Here is a 25,536-nt window from a genome sequence, read left to right as displayed (position 1 = left end):
GGGTGCAGACTGGGGAGCAGGGGCCATTGGCCGTTCCCAGGACGAGGGAGGGTCCCTTAGGGGAGGCCCTGATAGCGCCCGGTGGTGCCGGCCCTCGCTGGGTTCCGGGGCTGGGGCGGGGGACTGGCAGTTGGGGGCTGGGGTTCTGCTGTGACCCACCGCCGCTCACCTTCCCGATGTTTCTGCTGCTGTATGAGTCCAGCAGGTTTATAAACACCCTCTGGATCCGGATAACTTTCTTCGTCCGGGTAGCAACTTCCTCTTCTTCAGCCATGGTGGGAGCCTCGCTGGTTGCTAAGGGGAAAGCGTCCCTTTGGTTGCCGAGGAGATGGAGCCGCGGCCCTAGGACCGCGGGGCCAGGCGGCCCTCCGGGGTTGGGGCTAGGGCGCGGGGCGGGGCGTTTCCGGGGCGGAGGGCGGGGCCTCCGGTTTCCTGCGCCAGGCTGGCTCTCCCTGCCCAGGGAGCCAGGCAGGCCTGCGTCCCCGCCCGAGCCCCACTCTCCCCAGCTTCACGCCGGGGGCCCTCGGGCAGGGCGCGCCCTCCGTCCCTTTCCTCTCATTCGGTAACTCTGGAAACACGTCCCAGTGTCCACCTGACACGGAGCACTAAAAATACTGATGAATCTGATGAAAAGGTAAAACCCGCAAGCCTAGGCTTCTCCTGAAATGTTGGAGTGAATGAACGTGCCCCTGTGGGGCGGTCTGACCAGGAGGGCGTGACATAATCCTCTACTGCAGAGAAGGGCTGTTGCCATGGAGTTTGGGGGTCATGGTGTGGTCCTCACTGCTGCCAGTCGCTGCTTGGTCCACTGGGCTCAACTGGTTTAGCAGTTCCGGGGCTGGGATGGGAGTGCCTAGCAGCCATTTGTGCTGGGGATTCACCCCCATTCACAAAGGAATAGAATTTAGACTTTGCCCTTTCCAAATCAGGTTAGACACGCAGTTGCCGAGATAAACCGACAAATTAAAAGATGCCATTCGATTTGTCTTATCACAGAAGCACAAAGGTCATGGTGGACTATATATATATATATATCCTGTTATCTTAGAATAGTAAATATTTTTGTGCTTTAAACATTAACTTGTTGAATGTAAATATTTAACACATGGATTGACTGTGTAACTTTTTTTTTTTTTTTTTTTTTTTTTTTAATACTGATTGCCTCAGAAATTGGAGATGGCCAGGGAGCTCCAGACAGCCTGGAGGTTCTGGGCACTCAGGCATTTGGGAGACTAGGCTTTGACTTCCAGCTCTGCAGCCATTTGTGGGAGACAGGGGCCAACCTTTTAACCTTACCCAAGCTGTTAAATTGGCTGTAAGACAGGGGTGAAACCACCAACCTAACAGGGCGGTCAGGATTAAACAGGATATATGAAAGCACCTTCTGAAGTGGTCTCCAAAAGTGAAATTGCTTTTTTTCTGCAACGCTGAAGCACACTTCCACCAATGGGAGTTTTTCATTCCTTTTTACGTCCCCACCCCGACTCCCTTTCCTTTTATACATATGTCTCATTGAAACTTCTGTTTTGATAAAATAACACTTTGAAATTTTGCAGACTTAATTGGGGAACAGCTTGCTCACAGCAACATTCCTTTTTTAGTATCAACAAGAAAGTGCTGTCAATTTAAATGTAAAAATACTCATGTAAGACCAGTACAAAAATTGATGGAATAAATACTCTTCAGCATTCTTTCAAAAGGTCTATTAGATCGAATATTCTAGAGTTCACTAGTTGCCTCATTTCCAGATTTTCAGTTTGACCCTATTGACATGCAGTTAAGCAGGTACTTTTATTCAACTGTAACTCATTTTTGTTTCATTCTTGCTTACATTACTGATAACATGTAAATGAGCTAGTTACAAGGGGATGGCTTCCAGATAATTTTATATCATATTGGTAGGTTAGGAAAGGAGATTCTATTGGTCAATTCTATTATGCCAACTAAGGAATCTTTCTTCTCCTGTTATTCCTTTCCTATTTAAAATTTTTTTTTATGTTTTAGTTTTTATTGAAGTATAGTTGATTTACAATGCTGTGCTAGTTTCAGGTGTACAGCAGAGTGATTCAGTTACATATATAGGTTATTATGAGATACTGAGTATAGTTCCCTGTTCCTCTTTCAAAAATCAGCTTTCATGTAACCACAAAGTTCAGGGGATGCTTTTATTGACACATATGGGGATGGTTGGTGGAGTCAGAAGACTTGGGTTCTGACTGTACCCTCCTGCTCACAGGTGGGCTGCTGAGCAAGTGCCACAACCTGTCCAAGTCTCAGCTGGACATGTCACACACAAAATGAAGGGGTAAAAGGCAGAGTTCTTAAGTCAACGAGGCACGTATCAGAATCTGTTTTCCTACCCTGTTCCCCCTTAACAATCAAACCACACATTTCGTGTTCTTGAACACTGGCGAGAGAATAGTGCTGTGATGGGAGAAGCGAATGAATGCTCAGTACCCCAGGAGCTGCTGATTAGCTGTGTGGGATGTGTAATGATTGATTCTGGACCTGGAGGAAAGGTGGGAAGTGTCATTGTGGGAAATGAGGTGTGCATCCTCTTCATAATCATACTGCCGCTTCAAGGACCCTGGGAGCAGGCACAGCTCAGCACAGATTGGTGCTTTTGCTAGAAAGGGATGTTCTTCAGCTGGTTTGAACACCGTTATCTATTGCATTTCCCTTCTCTAATTAGTATAGAAAAGCTAATGTAGAAAATATGAAAAAGAAAATGAAAATTACTTATCTTACCACCTAGTGATGGCTACTATATTAACATTGTAGGGTATTTTATTTCATTTTTCCTTCTGTTACATATAAGATTATTTTTCAAGATGTAGTTTTTTTTTTTTTTTTTGCGGAATGAGGGCTTCTCACTGTTGTGGCCTCTCCCGTTGTGGAGCACAGGTTCCGGACGCGCAGGCTCAGCGGCCATGGCTCACGGGCCCAGCCGCTCCGCGGCATGTGGGATCCTCCCAGACCAGGGCATGAACCCGTGTCCCCTGCATCGGCAGGCAGACTCTCAACCACTGCGCCACCAGGGAAGCCCCATGATGTAGTTTTAAATCCCTTTTTTTCCTGTAGTATAATTTTCTCCAATTTTAATGGCTGCATATTTTTCTATCAAGAGGATCTGGCATAACTTAACCACTTTTTAGAGCCTTTTCAATTTTTCATTAGCGAAAATGACATCCTTGTTGTATACCTTCTGCTGAATCATGTCACTATGCTAGATTTCTAGGCTATTACCAGCACAGAAGTTATAAGCTTTGTAAAGGCTTTATTACCACTATTTTCCAGAAAGGTTTCACCAATGTATATTCCAATAGAGTGTAACTATGCCTCTCACTAAATCTTTATTGATATCATTATATTTAAATAAGAGAAACTATTAAATTATTAGGTAAAATGGCTCAACATAGCTAAGCCTATTTTCCTTTCTTGAATTACTGGTCTGGTCGAACATCCTTCAAGTGGTTACTGGACATTTGTATATTTTTCTGAGTTGATCATATTATTTGCCCCTTATTCTCATTTTTTTCTTACTGACTTAAAAGAGCTACTTATTTGGAGGTTCTTTTTTTCTTTTTCTTTTGGAAGTGAAATCAAGACTTAATTTATCTGGTTAAATTCTTTTAAAAATCTAGGTAAAATGAAGGTTTTCATACCTAGTGGAGGTCTTGATATGTGTGGTTCTATTAACGTCTTCTCTCTCTGTTGCTCTTTCAGAGTAATAAAAAGAGCAAATCACTTCACACCGAAATGGAACAATACAGAATTCAAAAATGGAAACGGAATCTCTCGGAATCAAACATTTATCACAAAATGAATGCTTTCAATTTTTAAACATACATCACTTTTCTTCATACTTAACTCAAAATTAGTAAACAGAATTTTATTCAGACTTTACAAATATCCTTTACATTTAGCCTGAGATTAAGCATGAGAAAGTTCAACCTGAAGTTAGACTTCATTACCCAAACACTTCAGCATCTGAAAATAAAGCTGAGGATGAATGCTCATTTATCAAACATAATTTAAGCATTCCAATAAACTCTGACAATGACTAGTGACCCAAACCAAACTTTAACTTGCTCTGGTCTATATGATCTTCAGAGCCTTAAAGTACCTATTATTTAATAATGATTTAAAAAAGTCTTCAAATGACAAATTATGAAGGTGTGTCCAGATGTGGAATTTTAGTTCAACATTTCTATAGTTGCTGCTTTAGACTAGTATTAAAAAAACAACTCCCCAATCCTTATTATTCAACATGTACTTGAAAACATGTAGCAGCATGGTATAGTTTATTTTTATAAATATTAGTACCTGTAATAAAATATAAAATACAGAGTCTCCGTTTTTCAAATATTAAGTCTCTGAATGCTTCATTCATCCTTTGGTTTCAAACGAATACGATGCACTCATATGACACTGCAGATTTAGCATTCAGACAGAACACTGTACATCTGTTGGGGAAGGAGGGGTGCTGTGGGAATACCAAAGCGCTACTCATAGAAAGGAAACGTTGAAGCAAAAATACTTTCTGAATATATACTGTACATTATGTAAACAAACATTCATAATAAGAATCAACACAGGCCAAAATATTGTTTTCTAGGAAATCAGAGTCTTTTTTCTTTTAAATCACACACACTGAAGATGCTTTTTGTTAGGAAAAGAATGGAGCCTGTTCCTGTATTTGCTTATGTGCTTAAATATCTTGGAAACAAGTAATTGTTGCATTCATTTGCTAACGGTTTGTCCTCTTACTTGGCTGGCTGTTGCAAACAGGAATACAGTACTATTTCAGTACCTGTTCTTCACGTAATACTAGCTACGTAATATAGAATTAATTCATCTTTATCAGTCCATATTAATAATATAAATAGATTACATGAAGCAGTGAATTTCAAAAACTGTGCAGGGGAAACTAGTTGATAATTTGTTTCCAATAAGGCTAGTAGCAAAATAATTATTACAAAGTCAGTCCAAGCTAGTAGCAAACCCCTGATTTAGCAAGCTGAATCAAAGTTTGAAGTTAGTTTATTTCCTTTATTACTGTGCAAATCTAGAATTTCCTATGTAAAAGAGAGTGCTGGCAGCATCAAAGTCCTGCAATAAGAGAATGAAATACTGATTAGGTTTTCAGAATGCCAGAGATACTATATGAAGAAATTTGAATGTCTTAATGACGGTGTCACAGCAATGGCCTCAGGATTTCCTTAATGAATCACAAACTAAGAAAGACAATTCATTAGTCAATAAAGTTCTCAATCAAAAGCCTAAATGTGAAGCAAAAAATGATAAAGACACAAAATCAAAGATGCATTTTCTACTATGACCAGCTGGAAGAATTTCAAGCTTTAGGTCAACATTGTGTACCAGCAGCGGCCTCTCTTAACAGGAAAAAACTTAGTCATGACTGTCCATCCCTTTTCAAAGCTTCCAGTCTTTGAAGGAGTGCATTTCCAAATGCTTCCCGGTAGGCAGGACTAAGTGTATCCAACAAGGAGTAGACTGTTTCATGGTAGGGAGTCTGTAAATGATCATCCACCTGGTCGAAAGCATAACCTACCACCTACAAGAGAAATGCAGTAGTGTATAAATAATCAGATTTCATCTTGGTACAGAAAGCAAAAAAACCCCCAAGTTTTTACATGGATCATTCTCTGACATTATGTGTTTCTCCATCAATAGTTAGAATACACATATTTTTAATACAACCTGTAATATTTAAGCAATTCATAACATACAGGAACACCACCAGCAAAATGCTCTCGTTATAATTTTTTTCTCAAAATTTAAAAGGTCTGTTTTACCTACTCTTGATCCTACAGGAATGTAAAATACAGGAAGAATTTAAAAAGCTATACAAAAATAGTATTTCATTTTCATGGTCTAAAACATATTTCTATTTATTTTGGGGTTTTTTTTGGCTGCACCACATGGCATATGGGATCTTAGTTCCCTGACCAGGGAATGAACCCGTGCCCCCTGCATTGGAAGCACGGAGTCTTAACCACTGGACCGCCAGGGAAGTCCCCATGCTTCTATTTAATTCCACATATACTGAGGGTCTTTTTATAAAGGTACTATAATAAATAATTATACTTATTATTACTACAGTATTATTAGTCCATATTTTTATCATAATTTATGTGATTTGGACTTTGTATAAAGAATTCTAAAATTTATTTAAAGTTTTAATTCTGCTTTATAATTAGTTATCTGAAATGCCACTTTCATTACTAATACATTACTTATCTGCTCAACTCTGTGAGATAAAAGGGAATGTTATTCCGTGTGCTTCTCTGTGTGTTTTTTCCCCTTAAACACAGCTAAAGCTTTTTTCTTCAACAAGATTATAAGACCTATATCATGGTTCACCAGCACAGTGTAGGGCAAAATCAACTCAGGTTTTGCTGACTTCATTAAAGCTTGTGAATTCCCCGTAGGAACCCCACATTTTGTGACATCTATTCAAGCCATAGGAGATGCACGTTTATGCTAGAAACGGAAGCAGAGTTGTTACTGCACCACTTCGGGACCATGCTCTGTCCCAGCACTTTCTACAACGTATTACAGTTTTGTTTGCCCCTCTCTTATCCCCACTAGACTGTGGTCTACCTGGGGACAGGGATCATGTCTTATTCGCATGGTTTGATTTCTAACTCCTGACACAGGAGAGTTACTCAATAAATGTCAACTGAATCAGACTGAAAAAATAAATATTTGAGTACTTACATGCCCGGTTTTATAACTGATCCAGATCTTTCTGCAAACTTTATTCACATAACCATCCCCCAAATCCTTTTCAGTTTTTTTTTTTTTTTTTTAAATCTCCAACTTATAGAGAAGTAGGGACTCAGGTTGACTGACTCACCCAAGGTCACTCAAATTCACATGTAAGACCTGACTCTCATTAGAACCTTTCCCACCTCACCAGAATTAAACAGTGTCAGACAGAAATTAATTTACCTGGGGTCATTTATCTCTACTTTCCATTTGCCTATTTCTATTTAACATCCACTTCTAAAGATTGCCAGTTTTTGGTACAAATTTAGGAAGGGGAGCGCAAAGATTAGTTAATTCCGGGACTACTGCCAAAGCCAAGCCTCAGCTGTTGGGGAACTCAGGGTAGTGACGATGCTGGCCTTGCAATCGGCTTCAATATAAGTGATCCTCTATCAAGGGATACACAGAACACACGATCACATACATCTTAGGTAAACTGAATCTAGTGAAATAAAGAGATGTTCATATGCTTGTTTAATGTATCACATGACATTGTTACTTGCTTAAACCCTGTGCGCTACTTTATGATACTGCGTATCTTTGGGAGAACTATCTTTAACAGATATAGAAACAGAAAAGTCAGAGATTTTTGACCAAGACAGAAAGTTATTTATTTATTTTGGCTGTGTCGCACGGCCTGTGGGATCTTAATTCCCTGACCAGGGGTTGAACCTGGGCCCTTGGCAATGAAAGTACGGAGTTCTAACCACTGGACCTCCAGGGAATTCCCTCAAGTATGTTGTTTCAATAGAAGAGACATTTATAAGAGGTGGGAAAAATTCAACACAATGGCTGCAAAACTCATCCAATGCAGAGAATGCATAATTCTGGTAAACATATTTAGCTAGAGATAAGAAATAAGTTAATCTGGGGGGTGATGGTTACAACAAAATACTCTGCAAATCAAATCTGTTTTTTCTTTTTCAAAAAATCCAATTTTCCCATGTTGGCTGAAAGACTTTAGTATTAGTAAAAATTCCTAGGGAAAAAAGCTTTCCTTAAAAAAACTTAGAAGCTACTGAGTTTCAAGTTCTCCTCTAACACTCTTTCCCACTCCCTGACTCCCGGCCCTTTTTGATTAAGTGGTAAAGATGTAATTTTTTTTTTTTTTTTTCCTAAAGAGAAAATGACTTACCCTGAGCCCGGCTTCAGTGAGCTCCAGGCAGTATCTATTCCTTTCTCTCGTTTCCACATTGATATAGGCCACATCGTCCGCACAGCGCAGGGTTTTTGAGACAAACATGGTGTTAACAGCAAAGAGAACATCATTTACGACTGCTTCAGCTTCCAGTCTCATGTCTTTCATATCAGTTCCTTCAAAGCCATTAAGTTCTGCATCTTCTTCAAATCCTGACACACTGCTCAGCTCCATGGGATTACAGTCTGTTTCCATTCTGCAAAAGTCTGGATATAAAACTGGCTTATAGAAAGACACTCCACATACTAATGTTTGATTAAAAGCAGCTATGCCTTACAACTGCTACTAATTGGAAAACATTAATGAGTTAACAACTTTTAGAGAAAACATTGCCTGAAACCATTTTCAGTAGTTTTTCACAGCAAAATTACAGACACCTATAGATTTAAAAAAACCCCAAAAACAAAAAACTCTTGTTCTCCACTTCTCCTCAAAAGATTAATCCCCACATTGGTACAAATTCAGAATATCAGTTTTTAGCTATTTCAAACAATGCCAATGTAAAAATCCTAGTACCTACTTCTTTTTAAAGGTATTATTATTTTTCTAGGATAGATATTTAGAACTGGAATTGCTGAGTCAAAGTACATACTCATTTTAACTTTTAATAGATACTGCTGAGTCACCCTTCAAAAAAGGCTGTACGGATTGATATGCCATCAACAGAATATGAAGGACTGTGCTCTTTTTCACCACACCCTTTCCAATCCTTTTTAACATTTGCCAACTTGAGAGGCAAAGAATGATGTCTCATTGTTTGAATATGTATATCCTTGATTAAACAACCTTTGGGTATTTATAGGATATTTTTAGTTCCAAGATCATACAGCTATTAAAAAAAACAAATAGAAATGAACTAAGTTGTGTGAAATCAAAGTTTCAGTCTTTACCTACACCCTCAATAGTTCCTTTTATGACTTCTCGATTTGGGGTTTTGCCTAAGAAGCAATCTTCCCCATTCCACGATTACATTTTAAAATGCTCTAAATTATCTTTTGAATTCTCATTCTCTATCTCTATATTTAACTCTTTGATCTGTCTGGAATTTATTCTGTGTAGCTTTATTTTCCAAGTGGATAGCCTATTGTCCCAACACCACTTACTGAATAACTCTTTTTACTATTTACTTGAACTGGCTCACATATTATACTCTGAAAAATATTATTTCTCGTGCTAACTTGACCCAATATTCCTGCGAGTCTCCTATGTAGTTCTTGCTTCTCTTCTGTGACTGGGGGAGCAGTTGAGTATTGTTAAAAATTCTAAATGTATGGATGGGAAAAGTTAATAAATGTGAGACTGCTTTGGAATGTAAAAACAGCTTTTCAGAATAAGATATACTTTCTTTTTACCTGTAGGCTTTAAAAGTAAATTAAGATTTCATTTCTCTGATATGGATTAAGCACCCACTGTCCTAAATGTAGGACGACTGTTCAACTCGTTATGAACATTTATTTGTACTGTTTGTCTATTACCTTACAAATTCCATCCCTTTTTCTAAAGTTACCAACTTGTGCCCTATCTGTGTGATGTTCAAAATCCTTTAAATTAGTGGTTCTCAATTGTGGCCACAAACCCCATCTGAGAAACTGAATCAAAACCTCTGGGAGATTTTTCTGGGTATTTTTTCAGAGTTTCTGGGTGATTCTACTGTACAGCCAATGATCTGAATTATTAGCAAAAATCTTAAGGTGCTAGAGTTCCTATAGCTGCAAGTCATTTGCACATTATAAAAGTCAAAAGTATTTGCTAAAGGCAACTTATGATAAACTATGTAAAGCTCTTTCAAAAAACTACACAGCAAACTGGTACAAATAATATAATCCTCCAATCCTATTTCAACTAATGATACGTTTTAAGGGTCCTTTATCTTGTCTCCCACAGCACTTTATAGGATTAGTCACTCACTACTAACAATACAAGTTAATTATAAATTTATCAATTATTGCTGGAGGAATGTGTCAGGTAACTGAAATCTAATGTTGACCTAGTATACATGAAAGTGAAAATATTTGATTTTCCAAAAATTTCTACCTTCTCTAGAAATAATCATTATATTCCTTAATATTACACTTGGTTTTATGTACAAGAAATGAGACCATTTTAATTTTTTACAGAGTCAGTTTTGAAGATTTTGAAATGTGACTGTCTACCATAAATCTCTTAACATCCTGAATGCCAAACATCTTTACTTTGCTCAAGTAATCAAGTACCTTAACTACAGATGACAGAAATAGTAACTGTTACATGAAAAAGATGTTTATATGAGAAAACTTGACAAGAGTCAAGCTTTTAAAGAAAGAGCCTAATTCATTGCAACTAGGATCATAGTGATATGATAAGCCAAAGAATCCAATACTAGAATATAAGAAATCCTCACAGGTCAGTAAAGCAGGTCATCAAACTGTGTGTAGTAGTTAGCACCAAGGGGCAAAAAAAGAGAAAGGCACCTTTCCTGAGACTGTGAACTTGCAGGTTTTTCTCTGAAATGCTTTTGAATGATGCATTAAATAGCAGACACATCCAGAACCTTTGATGATATATAAGAATTGATAGATTTTAGTACTGAAGCATTATACAAGTTAACATTTTAAGCTATCATTATTTTAAGGTATTATTACAATTATCTTTTGTTGGTATGACAAGCTCTTGATTATTTATAAGTATCCTTTCCCCTTCCTAACAGCACCCAGACCCAGATTTTCCAAGAGGAATCATAATACCTCCCCTTCCTCTATTTTTTTTTTTTTTAAGTTTTTGGCTGCACCCCACGGCATGTGGGATCTTAGTTCCCCAACCAGGGACTGAACCCACGCCTCCTGCATTGGAAGGCAGAGTCTTAACCACTGGACTGCCGGGGAAGTCCCCCCTTCCCCTATTGAGTAAAGTAACCAAGCAATTTGCGTGAGATTGACCCCAAACCCAATTGAAGACTGTCCTGAACTTATCAATACACCGAATTCTTCCTAGTTATTTTATTTTTTTAAAAAATATTTATTTATTTATGTTTTGCTGCATCAGCTTTTAGTTGCAGCACCCATGGTCTTGAGGCATGCGGGATCTTTTGTTGCAGCACGGGCTTCTCTCTAGTTGTGGCATGCGGGTTTTCTCTCTCTAGTTGTGGTGCGCAGGCTCCAGGGCACATGGGCTCTGTAGTTGTGGTACACGGGGTCCAGAGTGCATGCACTCTGTGGTTTACAGCACACAGGCTCTCTCATTGAGGCATGCGAGCTCAGTAGTTGTGGCGTGCGGGCTTAGTTGCCCCGTGGCATGTGAGATCTCAGTTCCCTGACCAAGGATCGAACCCATGTCCCCAGCACTGGAAGGCGGATTCTTTACCACTGGACCACCAGGGAAGTCCCTTTTCTAGTCACTTTAATGCAGAATAGTTTACAGCACACAGCCAGCCCCGGCTGTCCCTGGTAGCCATCCCAAGGTGCAGGAAACTCAAGGATGATGCTGACAGTGGGAAAACAGAGCCAAGAGATTCACAGAGAAATGAAGCCCAAGCCCTGACAACTGCCCAACCTTTGCACTTTTCAGTTATTGCAGCCAATAAATTCATTATTTTACTGGCAACTGAAAGCATACTGAATTAGGAGTCTACCCAAAATAAAAAGCACTCATTAATCTAGCTCTTCAACAGCTTTAAGGAAGAGGTTTAAAAAAAATGGAACCATGATGATATTTTTGTGCCTGTCATGTAGAAAGTGCTTAATAAAAGCTTTGTAGAATGTGAGTATCAACATGTGTATTAGTTTCCTATTGCTGCTGTAACAAATTACCACAAACTTAGTGGCTTAAAATAACACGAATTAATTTTCTTACAATTCTGGATGTGAGAAATCTAAAATCAAGGTGTTAGCAAGGCTGCATTCCTTTTGGAGCCTTCAGGGGAGAATCTGTTTCCTTGGCTCTCTAGCTTCTAGAAGTCTCCCACATTCCTTGGCTCATGGTCCCTTCTTCCTCCACCTTCAAAGCACATCACTCCAATCTCTGGTTCTGTGGTCACATTATCTCCTTTTTCTGACTCTTGGCACCTGCACTCCCTTTTGTAAGGACCTTTGTGATTGATTATATTGGACCCACTTGAACATTCCAGGATAATTTCCCCATCCACGGTCCTTAACTTGAACCTGCAAAATTCCTTTTGCCATATAAGGTATTGATAATACATTCACAGTTTCTGGGAATTAGGACATGGACATCTTTGTGGGGGTCATTATTCTGCCTACCAGTGTCCATATCCTATCAGCAGGGAAAGGAGTATAAAGGTAGTCAAAGAGACTTCATTTTCTGACTTTCCTTTTTGGAACAGTCATAATTTACTTTTAAAAGGAGGTCCAGCGTACTTGTCAAGCTCACTGCCTTCTTTGGAAAGATTCCTTAGTTACAGGTTTCATGATTTGTATTCTGTAACTCCAGCACCGTGATACAGTGAAATGAACTGGGTTTGGGTGTTTTAATTAAAGTCACCATTTCGAGGCTGGCGAGGGGTTTAAGAATTGTCTTGAATCAAGAGCTCTGTCCAACTACCCGATTCTGGATGGTGACTGGCTCATCCAATCAGATCCTCTTTTGAGGTGTATGAACACAGAGCCAAAAACATGAATTCAGTGTGTGATGAAAGGAGCTACAAAAGCAAAGCAGGGAGCAACTGGGTGGCCTTACCAATGGGGCACTAGAGGAGTGGTTTCTATATTTTGATTATTCATCCCCATAACTAAAAATATTTTGAGCAGATACCTCATCATATGTATATTTACTTACATATAATATCACAATCAGCATATCAAAACACATAAATATGAATTTAAAGAGAAGGTAAAATATGAAATATAAGCTTATTTTCTTCTTCTCAATGGATTATCTTGTGTACCCAACTGTAGAAGCCTGCACCATTGAGGATGGGGACATATACGTCCCTGTTGGTGAAGGGCCAACTGCTAAAATTACTAATGAAACATGAGAGATGCTGTCAGGTTATCAGAATGGTTGACTCATCAATGTGATTCCTGTAAAAATCCCTGGATTCTTCTGTAGGCAAAACAACTTATCATTGTATGAGAAATTTTAGACCAGTAGAACTCTGTGCAATGATGGAAATGTTCTTTATCTATGCTGTCCAATACAGTAGCTACTAGAAACATGTGGCTATTAAGCACTTGAAGTTTCGCTAGAGTGACTGAGGAACTGAATTTCAAATTTTATTTAATTTTCATTCATTTAAATTTAAAAAGCTAGTGGCTACTGTATCACATAGCACAGGACTAGACCTTTGTGAATACTTGTGGATAATATAATGAACTGAGTTTATATTATTGTTGAAAAAAATCAATAGATATAAAGGTACTAAATTCAGCTTATTTTATATGAGTACCAAGATTTGGAAATAGGTATGTTAGAAAATCTATTTTGAATCTTAGCTAATCTATGGAGGGAAATTAACTGTCAGTGTTTCACTGGTAAAAACCAATGAATTACTTCTATTTTTTAATCTTTTCAATTTAGACTCTAAGTTTATATATCCAGCACTTTTCTAAGCATTAGAACACTAATTAAATATGCTTACTGGTAGTAGTTTACAGCCTAATTTGGGAAATAAGACAGGCACATGAAATACGTACACAAATATTAATGCCATGCACATGAATCATAACATAAAAAATGTATAATTAGAGAAAACAATATGTCTTGGTCCTACTACAAACTTACCACTAAACTTGTGTAAAGCTGGGCTGGCCATGTAACCTCACTGGTTTTCTCACTTACAGAATAAGGGGGAATGAATGGGAAATTCTTTATTGTTCTTGAGAGCTCTGACATTCCATGATTTATGACATAATTGTTAGTTACTATGGGGCTTGACTCATGGAACAGGTCAGTCAAAATCGGGCTTGAATGAGCACAGATGAAAAGTTATGGATAAGCAGAGAAGACTTGAGAGTTGTGAAGGGTTCTTCAGAGGGAACAATGCATAAACAAGGTCCAGGGTGTGGCAGGAATTGTAAGGAAACTAGACTAGGTAGTCTACTACAAGGAAAATGCTAAGAGAATAACAGACAGGAATGGCCCAATGTGACAAGGTGCTAATACCCAGACAAAAGAATTTGATTTTGATACAATAGGCTGTTTTAAGCTCTTGAGAATGGGAAGAGCAATGTCTTTATATTTAAAGTAGGTTCCTTGTAGGCAGTATATAGTTTGGTCCTGCTTTTTCATCCGATCTGATAATCTCTACCTTTTAATTGGAGTGTTTAGACCATTTATGTTTAATATGATTACTATGATTATTGATATGATTACTATGATTGATGTGGTTACTATCTTGCTGTTTGTTTTCTATTTGTCTCATCTGTACTTTATTCCCTTTTCCTTGTTTTCTGTTTGTCCCATCTGTACTTTATTCCCTTTTCCTTATTTTTCTGCCTACTTTTGGACTGACCACTTTTTTTTTTTTTTTTTGTGGTATGTGGGCTGCTCACTGTTGTGGCCTCTCCCGTTGCGGAGCACAGGCTCCGGATGCGCAGGCCCAGCGGCCATGGCTCACGGGCCCAGCCGCTCCGTGGCATGTGGGATCTTCCCAAACCATGACATGAACCCGTGTCCCCTGCATCGGCAGGCGGACTCTCAACCACTGCGCCACCAAAGAAGCCCCGGACTGACCACTTTTTAGGATTCTTTTTTACATCCTTTGGTGGCTTATTGACTCTTTGCTGAAGGTTTTTGGTGGTTGCTTTAGAGTTTATAGTATACATCTTTAATTTATCACACCTTCAAGTGTTCTTATACCACTTCATGCATAATATAAGAACCTTACAAGAGTATATTATACAGTCTTTGTGCTATTTTTGTCATACATTTTACTTCTACATATGTTAGAAACTTCATAATACATGTTATTTTTGCTTTATTATTATTTTTAACAGTGTTTTTTTGTTCGTTTTTCGGCCACACGTCATGGCTCGTGGGATCTCAGTTCCCTGACCAGGGATTGAACCCAGGCCACAGCAGTGAAAGGCTGGAATTGTAACCACTAGGCCACCAGGGAATTCCCATTATTTTTGCTTTAAATAGCTAGTTACTTTTCAAAAAGACTTAGGTAATAAGAAAAATGCATTTTATATTTAACCATATGGTTACTATTTCTGATGGTCCTCATTTCTTTGTGTATCTATGATCTGTATAATTTTTCTTCTGCCTGATGATTTCCTTAAACATTTCCTGTAGTGTAGGTCTGCTGTTGACGAATTCTTTCAGCTTTTCTATGTCTGAACAAGTCTTCCTATCACTTTCATTTTTTTAATAAACTTATTTTATTTATTTATTTTTGGCTGCACTGGGTCTTTGTTGCTGTGCGCAGGCTTTCTTTAGTGGCAGCAAGCAGGGGCTACTCTTCATTGCAGCGTGCGGGCTTCTCATTGCAGTGGCTTCTCTTGTTGAAGAGCACAGGCTCTAGGCACACGGGCTTCAGTAGTTGTAGCACGCAGGCTCAGAAGTTGTGGCTCGTGGGCTCTAGAGCGCAGGCTCAGCAGTTGTGACACATGGGCTTAGCTGCTCCACGGCATGTGGGATCTTCCTGGACCAGGGCTCGAACCCGTGTCCCCTGCATTGGCAGGCAGATTCTTAACCACTGTGCCACCAGGGAAGCCTCACTTTCATTTTTAAAAGATATTTTTGCTGGGTATAGAATCCTAGGCTAACTTTTTTTCTTTCAAGAAAAAATGTTTCCTTCAAGAAAAAAATCAAAGATGTTTCTCTACCATCATCTTATTCGCACTGTTTCCCATGAGAAATCTGATGTCATTGTTATCTTTGCTCCTCTTGGTGTAGTTTTTCTTCATGTTTCTTTTGCTTGGGGTTCATTGAGCCTCTTGCATCTGTGGGTTCATAGATTCTAGCAAATTTGGAAAAATTTTGGTCATTATTTCTTCTAACATTTGTCTCTCCTCTCTCTGGGGAGTCCAATTTCATGAATATTAGTCCAAGTGAAGTTGTCCTACCCCTATGCTCATTTTTTCACTCTTTTCCTCTTTGTGTTTCACTTTGAATAGTTTCTATTGCTATTTAAAGTTATTTTCTAATCTTTTCTTTGCTGTATCTAATCTCTTATACTTGGGTTCTTCTTTAGAAAACATATTTTTCATGTCTCTACTTCATTTGCTCAATCTTTTCTCTAATTTTTTTAAACATATGGAATAATTATAATAAATGTTTTAATGTCACTGTTATTTCTGATTAGTTTCAATTGATAGATTTTTCTAATCGTTATGGGTTGCATACTACTTCTTTGCATACCTGATTTTTTTTTTTTTTTTTTGGTGGTACGTGGGCCTCTCACTGTTGTGGCCTCTCCCGCTGTGGAGCACAGGCCCCGGATGCGCAGGCCCAGCGGCCATGGCCCACAGGCCCAGCTGCTCCACGTGCATGCCTGATATTTTTTGACTGGATGCCAGACTGCGTGGATTTTACTTTTCATGGTGCTTGATATTTTTATATTCCTATAAATATTATTGAGTATTGCCCTGGGATGTAGTTATCTGGGAAAAGCTTGATCCTTTCAGGTCTTGCTTTTAGGCTTTTTAAGGCAGTATCAAAACTCATTTAGTCTCTGGTTAATTTTTTTCCCAACTACAGAGGCAAAACCTTTCTGAGCACTCTACTGGATGGCCTATGAATTATGAGATTTTTCATTCTGGGTGAGAGGAACTGGAACTATCACTGGTCCTGTTTGAGCTCTGAAAATTCCTCTAATTCTTTTGGGTAATCTCTTCCCCAGCCCTGGGGAGTTTCCTCACAACTATGTGTTGATCAGTATTCAGCTGCAGATTGGAGGGGTATCCTCTGTATTTATCCATGGCTCTAAGAAGCTCTCTACCTTCTAGTACTCTGTCCTAGCTGCCTTGGCCTTCCTGGAATCCTAGCTTCTTATCCTCAATTCACGTAGACTGCTAGTTCTACCTGGGTTTCTCCTCCCAAGGCCATGCCTAGAAATTCTCTCCAGGCAATAATCTGGGGCAACAGTTTGCATCTTGTCTCAGGGATCACTGTCCTCCACTGCCTAATGTCCAAAGTCTTACAACCATTGTTTCATGTATTTTTGCCCACTTTTTTTTTTGTTTCAGGTGGAAGGGTAAATCTGGTCCCTGTTACTCTATCTTAGCCAGAAGTGGAAAGCTTATTAACCAGTTTTCAGCTAATTTTGGCATCTTATTTCATCAGTTTTTCTTTCATTGATTTTGGTCTCTCCTATATTACTTTGAATCAACTGCACCATCTTATTGGTTCTTTCATTAATGAGTTAAATACATTTTTGACACATGTTTACTATATGCTTGTATAAGACTCACGTTTTTATTATTATTTTTTTTTTTTTATTTTTTTGTGGTACGCGGGCCTCTCACTGTTGTGGCCTCTCCCGTTGCGGAGCACAGGCTCCGGACGCGCAGGCTCAATGGCCATGGCTCACGGGCGTAACCGCTCCGTGGCATGTGGGATCTTCCCGGACCGGGGCACGAACCTGCGTCCCCTGCGTCGGCAGGCGGACTCTCAACCACTGCGCCACCAGGGAAGCCCAAGACTCACGTTTTTAACTTAAAAAATCATATTTTGACACTACTTTCAGACTTCTAATCCTTCCAAATTCAGTTCGGACACATCTGTTTCAGGATTCTGTATCTGATCTCAAGGTAGAGTTAATCACTATATCCTCCTTCCTTAGAATTTGTTTTGATACTTCTGTACTTATCATACCTCACTGCAAATGAAGGTCTGTGGTGTCCGTATCACCAGCACAGTGTCTGGCATAAAGCAGGTCTTCACTGAATACTTTCTGAGCAAATAAACCAAAGGAAAAATACTAATTTTCTGCTTCTCAAGCTGTAGTACTCAGCTCTGTGACACGGGGCATACAAAGCTACAGGATAAACATGATAGACACTCCTGGAAAATACACATCACTGCTAGAGTAACAGTATTATTAAGTACGATGCAAAATTACGTACAATTTTAAAGCAAATGGGAGCCTCAAGCCATGTCCTCTTTAGGTTATGTTTCCCCACCTCTAGGGTTTCCTTTGCCTCTGACTGAAATATATGAGTGAAAAATAAGTAAGAGAAGGACTGCTTTAACTCAAGGAATTAACTAAAAAAGCTGAAAATTCCAGGCACTGGGTCTGGAGGTATAAAGTTAATAGGCAGAGGCTGGAGCTGGTGGAAGAGTGGAATGTTAGTACTGGGTTGGACCTTCTCTAAGTCTTTATAGCTCTTCCCACTTCGGTTATAATAATGCTCTTTATTAAAAGTTAAGGTAATTATTGATAGCTCTTACTTCTGGTATAATTTGGGGGCTGTGTTAGTGTTTTTGGAGGATTCATGAAACTGGTTATCAAGATATTGATTACTAAGTCCTTCATTCTCTATTTCTTAATTTTTTATATTCTAATTTTCTATGGCAGAAAAATGTATTGTTTGTAATAAGACAAAAAAACTTTAAAAAATGTGATGTATTAGAAAGTATGAGGTGTAGGAAGCAGAAACATTTTTCTTCTTAGAGAAGCCTGACTACTTAGTGTTTTTTTTTTTTTTTTTTTGGCTGCATTGGGTCTTCGTTGCTGTGTGGGGGCTTTCTCTAGTTGTGGCGAGCGGGGGCTACTCTTTGTTGCGGTGCGCTGGCTTCTTGTTGCAGTGGCTTCTCTGTTGTGGAGCCTGGGCTCTAGGCACACGGGCTTCAATAGTTGTGGGGCATGGGCTCAGTAGTTGTGGTGCGTGGGCTCAGCAGTTGTGGCTCGTGGGCTCTACAGTGCAGGCTCAGTAGTTGTGGCACATGGGCTTAGTCGCTCCTTGGCATGTGGAATCTTGCCAGACTAGGGATCGAACCTGTGTCTCCTGCACTGGCAGGCAGATTCTTAACCACTGCACCACCAGGGAAGTCCTAAGACAGTTAAATTAACTAGCAGCTTCAGTTTCAAATGAAATGAGAGCTTTGAATTTATCTGCATTTCAAACTACTGTTTTGAAAGTAAAGATGAATAAAGTTGACTAATTCGCAATATTTAGAATTCAGGTGAAGCTAAAGCTAGTTTAAACATTATTTTCTGTAACACATAACATTTAATGTTTTCAATAGCTCTAAGATGCTTATTTTGAAATTAAAAATTTTAAATCAGAATCATTTGCAGCATTAAAAACATATATTATTTGTAATTCAAATAAAAAGGGCTTATCTTTCCATTTGTACGCTGATTTATAAAATTACTCTGCACCCCACTTTCAACAGACACACATACACAACCTAGTAATAACAAATCAAGCCACCAGAATTGTATTGTGCTTCAGCTGATTAAAGAGGAAGGTGACGGTGAAGAAATATATGATGTTCATTTGAGAAGTCTTTTTTTTTTTTTTTTTAAAGATTTAATTGGCTTTATTAGGCAGTTCATGAATCGGGCAGAATCCCATCTGGCAACTAGAAGGGTACTCCTGGAGAAGTCTTTTAAACTGTAAAAAATAGGCAAGAACACTACAACCCTGTAAACAATCTTTCCTTTGAAACCAGAAATAGTAAATGAGATTCTAAGACTAAAAAATTGAATGCTTAAGAACTAAAACCAAAATAACTCCAGGAATTAGTTTTTTGTTTCTATATAACCCACTAGGTTATACAGAGGACTTGGTATTATATTTAATATAAGGTACATTCTAACCAACATAAATCAATATCTAAAGAGATATGAAATAGAAAACCTCTTTGTTTTCCATTTAAACTCTAAATTGGCTCTCTACCAGACTCTGAGCAATATTCTGTTGCCAGCACCTTCAAAAATTGGAATACCGTATGGTTGCTTTTCGTTATTCTGGTAGATTGCATCACCTTGCAAAAAGTTTCCAAACGATTCCTTATAACATCATCCATAAATTATTTAGGAACCGCTCTTACTTCATCTGTTGGTATAATTTTTGGACAGTGTTAGTGGTTTGGGGAGAATTCATGAAACTAGTTATCAAGATATTGTTCACTGAATTCTTTACTCTCTACTTCTTAATTTAGTAGACTTTGTTTTGTTTCATCACAAAGTTACAGCATTAAAGAGCTAGCAAAAGACTAGATTTGTCCTTGATGACAAAAGAATGGGCAGAGAAAGACATACGACTGTCTGCGTGTCTACAGCATGGCAAAAGAACAGAGCCAGAATGATTTCAAGAGCAGTATACAGATGTCAAATTTACATTTTGAAAGAAAGTTCGATTTTTCAGTTGCCATTACAACAGTCAGCTGAGGGTTAAAATGTAATATCTTAATGATGATTACAGCTGACCTTTGAACAACACAGGTTTGAACTGCACAGGTCCACTTATGCATAGATTTTTTTCAATAGTAAATACTACAGTATTACACTATCCATGTTGATTGAATTGGCGGATGTGGAACTGCGTATATACAGGGCTGACTATAAGTTATACATGGATTTTCAGTTTTGGGGGGGTTGGCGTCCTTAACCCCAGCGTTGTTCAAGGGTCAACTGTACTTTTATTTGTATCATACATTGCAGTCTGGAAAATCCTGTCAACGTGAATAAGAAGTGGCCATATGGTGCGATGGTTAAAGGGCTCTTTGAACAGACTGATCGGGGCTAGAAGCTCAGCTCTGCCACTTACTCTGCGACTTGGAGTAAGATATCTTAATCCCTCTAGTCACACATTCCGCCTCCCTAAAATGAAGCCAACAAGAGCATCTACCTTAACGGGATCCCGAGAGAACTAAATGAGTGAATATATGGAAAATGCTTAGCACGGTGCTGGACACGCAATAAGCTCAAGAAATATTATCTGCTAATTGTTAAAAATAGAGTATTTAAATATCTTTAAAGAAGAAAGACTAACCTCTGACCTAAGCCCTTTGACTCCAAGTTCCATGCTCTTTACAGTATGTGGAGTGGCTGCAGCTGCGGCCTTTCACGGCTCTGAGAAGCATGAGACACAGGAACACTATTATCTTATTCCTGTTACCTCAGGCACAAGTCTTAGAAGGACAACATCTCAGCTTTTCTTTTATTTCACATGTTAACATGGATTTCTTTCATGGATGATTTTTTGACATGACCCATTCAGCCTCTGGTATATAGCCTCTAACCTGTCATTTCAAATCTTTTCTACAATTTTTTGGAAGTTGACAATGTTTGGTTGGTAATTACCTTCATCGTCCTCCCTTAATTAATGTTAGCTGTTAAAATTTTGTGATAGTACTTTGTCTTTGATAAAACACAAAACGCTGTTAGGATGAGTCTGTACCCTATTTGAGCTAGAGGTATAATAATGACAGATCCCAAACCTTAACAATTTATGCTGAATTTCTCCTAGAAAGCATAAAATGTACCCGGCAACACACTTAAGAATGTGAAGGGAGCATGTTTGTTTCTACAAAATCTTCTAATTTTTATTTCCCTTTTCTGATGTTTGAAATTTCATACATTCTATGGACAGTCTGAATGTAATTCTATATTCCAAAAGAAATCACTTACTTAACATTTCAACTTGAAGTCAGCTGTACTCATTCATCAAAAGTCTGGTTCAAACCTCCCAAGGTCTAGTCTAATTCCCTGCCAGATTGGATCCCAGTTTCATACCACTTTGTTTACACTCCTTTTATGCTAAGCATAATTATTCATAAACATGGCTTATTATCTTCCAAATGTATCCAGAATCCAACTGCTTTTTCCCATCTTCACTTCTATCACTCTAGTCCAAGCCACTGTCATCTCTGCCTGTATTATTGCAATATCTTTCTAACTGGTCTTGCCTTTTCTCCTTTGGTCCTCTGACCTCCACAAAAGTCTATTCTCAACACAGCAGTTGGCATGATCCTGTAAAAATTTTGGCCAGATTATGGCACTGCTTTCCTCAAACCCATTCACCGACTGAATAAAAAGGCAAAGTCCTTATAGTGGCCTACAAGGCCCTATATGACCCCTCCCCCCGCAAACCCCCAGCTTCTCCTCTTTCCTTCACTCCCTCCTGACGCTCCTTGAACTCGCTAAGCATGCTCTTGTCATAGGCCTTGCGTTCTGCTGTCCCCCCTGCCTAGAAAACTCTTGCAGGTATTCACTTGCCTTGCTCCCCAGCTTCCCCTAAGTCTCTGTTAAAATGTCACCTATTAAAAAAGAGAGGCCTTCAGACACTATCAAACTCTTAGAGGAAAACATAGGCAGAACACTCTATGACATAAATCACAGCAAGATCCTTTTTGACCCACCTCCTAGAGAAATGGAAATAAAGACAAAAATAAACACATGGGACCTAATGAAACTTAAAAGCTTTTGCACAGCAAAGGAAACCATAAACAAGACCAAAAGACAACCCTCAGAATGGGAGAAAATATTTGCAAATGAAGCAACTGACAAAGGATTAATCTCCAAAATTTATAAGCAGCTCATGCAGCTCAATAACAAAAAAACAAACAACCCAATCCAAAAATGGGCAGAAGACCTAAGTAGACATTTCTCCACAGAAGATATACAGACTGCCAACAAACACATGAAAGGATGCTCAACATCTTTACTCATTAGAGAAATGCAAATCAAAACTACAATGAGATATCATCTCACACCAGTCAGAATGGCCATCATCAAAAAATCTAGAAACAATAAATGCTGGAGAGGGTGTGGAAGAAAGGGAACACTCTTGCACTGCTGGTGGGAATGTAAATTGGTACAGCCGCTATAGAGAACGGTATGGAGGTTCCTTAAAAAACTACAAATAGAACTACCATATGACCCAGCAATCCCACTACTGGGCATATACCCCGAGAAAACCATAATTCAAAAAGAGACATGTACCAAAATGTTCATAGCAGCCCTATTTACAATAGTCCGGAGATGGAAACAACCGAAGTGTCCATCATCGGATGAATGGATAAAGAAGATGTGGCACATATATACAATGGAATATTACTCAGCCATAAAAAGAAATGAAATTGAGCTATTTGTAATGAGGTGGATAGACCTAGAGTCTGTCATACAGAGTGAAGTAAGTCAGAAAGAGAAAGACAAATACTGTATGCTAACACATATATATGGAATTTAAGAAAAAAAAATGTCATGAAGAACATAGGGGTAAGACAGGAATAAAGACACAGACCTACTAGAGAATGGACTTGAGGATATGGGGAGGGGGAAGGGTAAGCTGTGACAAAGTGAAAGAGCGGCATGGACATATATACACTACCAAACATAAGGTAGATAGCTAGTGGGAAGCAGCCGCATAGCACAGGGAGATCAGTTCGGTGCTTTGTGACCGCCTGGAGGGGTGGGATAGGGAGGGTGGGAGGGAGACGCAAAAGGGAGGGGATATGGAAACATATGTATATGTATAACTGATTAAATTTGTTATAAGGCAAAAAATTTAAAATAAATAAATAAATTAATTAATTTAAAAAAAAAAAAAAAAGAGAGGCCTTCCTTTATCCCCTATATAAAAGTGGCAAATCTCTCTGCTCTCCATTCCCTTTATATTACTTTATTTTTTTTCTACAGCACTTAGCACCACATGGCATATGACACGTCTGATTACTGTTTGTTTCCCCTCCCTTCAATAAAATGTAAGCACTCCATGAGGGCAGGGACTTAATCTGGTCACTGCTGTATCCCCAGTACCTAGAACAATCCCTGGCATATAGCAGGCAATCAGTAAACATTTACTGAATAAAGGAGTGACCCCTTCACTATAGAACATAAGCTCCTTGAATTCCTCTTTACCTTTTTCACATCACCAACTGTGGAGACTTTCATTCAAAGGACCCTTAACAAACATTTAAACATGCATGAAGAGCAAGGGAACTGAAGTTACCAAGAATGCTTGGGTCAAGTCTATAAAGAATGAGGGGTAGCAACAATCCCAGCACCTACGTACAGCGGAAAGCACCCTGGTTCCAAAATGAAAAGGTGACTGTGGAAAGGGGAACCAGAGCTTTCTCCATCTGCCAACACTTGTGGGCTGTGTTAGTATTTCTAAGGCACTGGTGAAAGTTATCAGCATACAAACAAAATCTTAACCCGGTCGTCTTAATTCACTATTTTTTTTTCTTTCGACAGTTTCATTTATTAACTAACCATGAACCTTTTTACCCACAGATAGGATAAATCAACAAAGTGTTGGCAAATTTAAAATCATTTACTAAATCTTACTGAACGGGGCCTTGAGGCAAACATCCCCACTTTTAAGCTCTCTTCTAATGAGGTGACAGACTCAATTATTTGGTAGAAATACCAAATAATTTAAGCAAAACCGGACGGCTAATAAAATTTACAACTTTAATTAAACTTTCTACACTCCGAATACTAGAACTGCTTAGTGACAAACTCCACAAGACTTTCCAGTAAGCTTATTACAGTCTGTTTCCTCTGACAGGTTACAAGACAAAAACACCCAGTCTGCTTGAGTTTTAAAAGGGTACTTCCTTTGTTTCCCCGGAATAACCAAGAAAGACAGGAGTCCGACTGATAAAGCGAAAGGCGGGTTTAATTCACTATTCTTGATTAAACTGGATATATCGGGACTCCGCTGGTTCCCTACGGATATCGTTTAAGTTTCCCAACAATATTTGGAGATAAGATATTACTAATGTGCTCACAGTTGGCGAAGACTCCGAGATGGCAGCGGCCGCTTCGAGGGGGCTCGGCTAATGAGCGCCAGGGGCGGGATTCTAACCCAGGACACTTGGCTTCCGGGCTACGGAACACCGGCACGCAGGCCTTCTCGTGGGTGGACCAAGTTAAGAGCCGGCTCCGCCTCTGCAGGAGTTGCCTTCTAAAAGGCAGAAACACGGCTGCGCAGATTCCCAGACCGCACAAGTACTTTGCCCAGGTTTCCGCGGGGTCGGAAGATCCTGGTATCGATCAGAGAGCAGTTCTGCCCACAAATGCCTAGAAAGCTCAAGTGTCTTGGTCGCTGGCGCAGCACACGCAGGATAAATAAAGCGCTTTGGAAACTGCAAGCCTCTAGACAGACAGTAGCGAAGCTGAAGCTCCGGAAAACAATACCTGAATGAGGCGGGAGACGAATAACTTGCTGACTATGGGCACCGGCCAATACGGGGGGAGAGGGATGCTCGAGAGGGGCTGCAGCCCTCCCCGTAGAGCCGGCGGCGTCCGAGCGCCCGTTTCCAGGGTCGGGGTCTAAGCTGCCCGGGACAGCCCAGGCCGGATCTGCCCCCAGACCCCTCCCCCTCTCAGCCCGGGCACCGGGCCGCTTCTGCCATCGCCCCTCACCGCCCGGCCTGCAGAGCCACGTCCGGCTCAGAGGGCCCCCAGCTCGTCCTCGAACCCCCCTCGGCCCCCGGCCGGCCTCCCGCCGCCGGCCCCGCGACTGCTCACCTGCGCACGCCCCGCGTCCTCCTCTCATTCCCTCCCCAGCCTTCTGGAAGCGACCTGCGGCGCCACCCCCTCTCCTCCCCGCCCTCGCCCCGCCCCCTAGGAGCCGGAACTGCCCCCTTCCGGGCCCTTTTCCCCGCCTCCTTCGGCCCCCAGTCTGGCGTCACTTCCGCCTTGC

At 39.8% G+C, this 25,536-nt stretch overlaps 2 protein-coding genes across 8 annotated transcripts in view; both read right to left on the bottom strand.

Annotated features, from left to right (window-relative positions):
• AK7 (adenylate kinase 7) overlaps positions 1-640 on the bottom strand; it is a 53,926-nt gene extending 53,286 nt beyond the window's left edge. For all 3 annotated transcript variants that reach the window (XM_082616802.1, XM_082616804.1, XM_082616803.1), the window contains exon 1: positions 170-640. In XM_082616802.1, coding sequence (XP_082472928.1) covers positions 170-274 — 105 coding nt within the window. In that variant the 5' untranslated portion in view covers positions 275-640. The remainder of the gene's footprint in view (positions 1-169) is intronic.
• A 3,158-nt stretch (positions 641-3,798) lies between these two features.
• On the bottom strand, positions 3,799-25,435 carry GSKIP (GSK3B interacting protein). Of its 5 annotated transcripts, none has more exons than XM_082616805.1 (3): positions 25,362-25,435; positions 7,931-8,199; positions 3,799-5,578 (listed from the first exon to the last, which is right to left on the bottom strand). In XM_082616805.1, exons 1-3 carry the CDS (start codon positions 25,387-25,389, stop codon positions 5,417-5,419), a joined length of 459 nt encoding a protein of 152 aa, XP_082472931.1. In that variant the 5' UTR covers positions 25,390-25,435; the 3' UTR covers positions 3,799-5,416. The 5 variants fall into 5 exon arrangements, with proteins under 5 accessions (XP_082472931.1, XP_082472933.1, XP_082472932.1 ...); XM_082616807.1 differs by having other exon boundaries at positions 7,931-8,189; positions 25,362-25,428; XM_082616806.1 differs by lacking the exon at positions 25,362-25,435 and adding an exon at positions 25,029-25,158.
• Between the last annotated feature and the right edge of the window lie 101 nt (positions 25,436-25,536).

Source organism: Mesoplodon mirus (assembly GCF_964341445.2).
Source record: "Mesoplodon mirus genome assembly, chromosome: 4".
Lineage (NCBI taxonomy): Eukaryota > Metazoa > Chordata > Mammalia > Artiodactyla > Ziphiidae > Mesoplodon > Mesoplodon mirus.
Note: the sequence above shows the minus strand (reverse complement) of the source record. Positions and strands in the feature narration are given on the sequence as shown.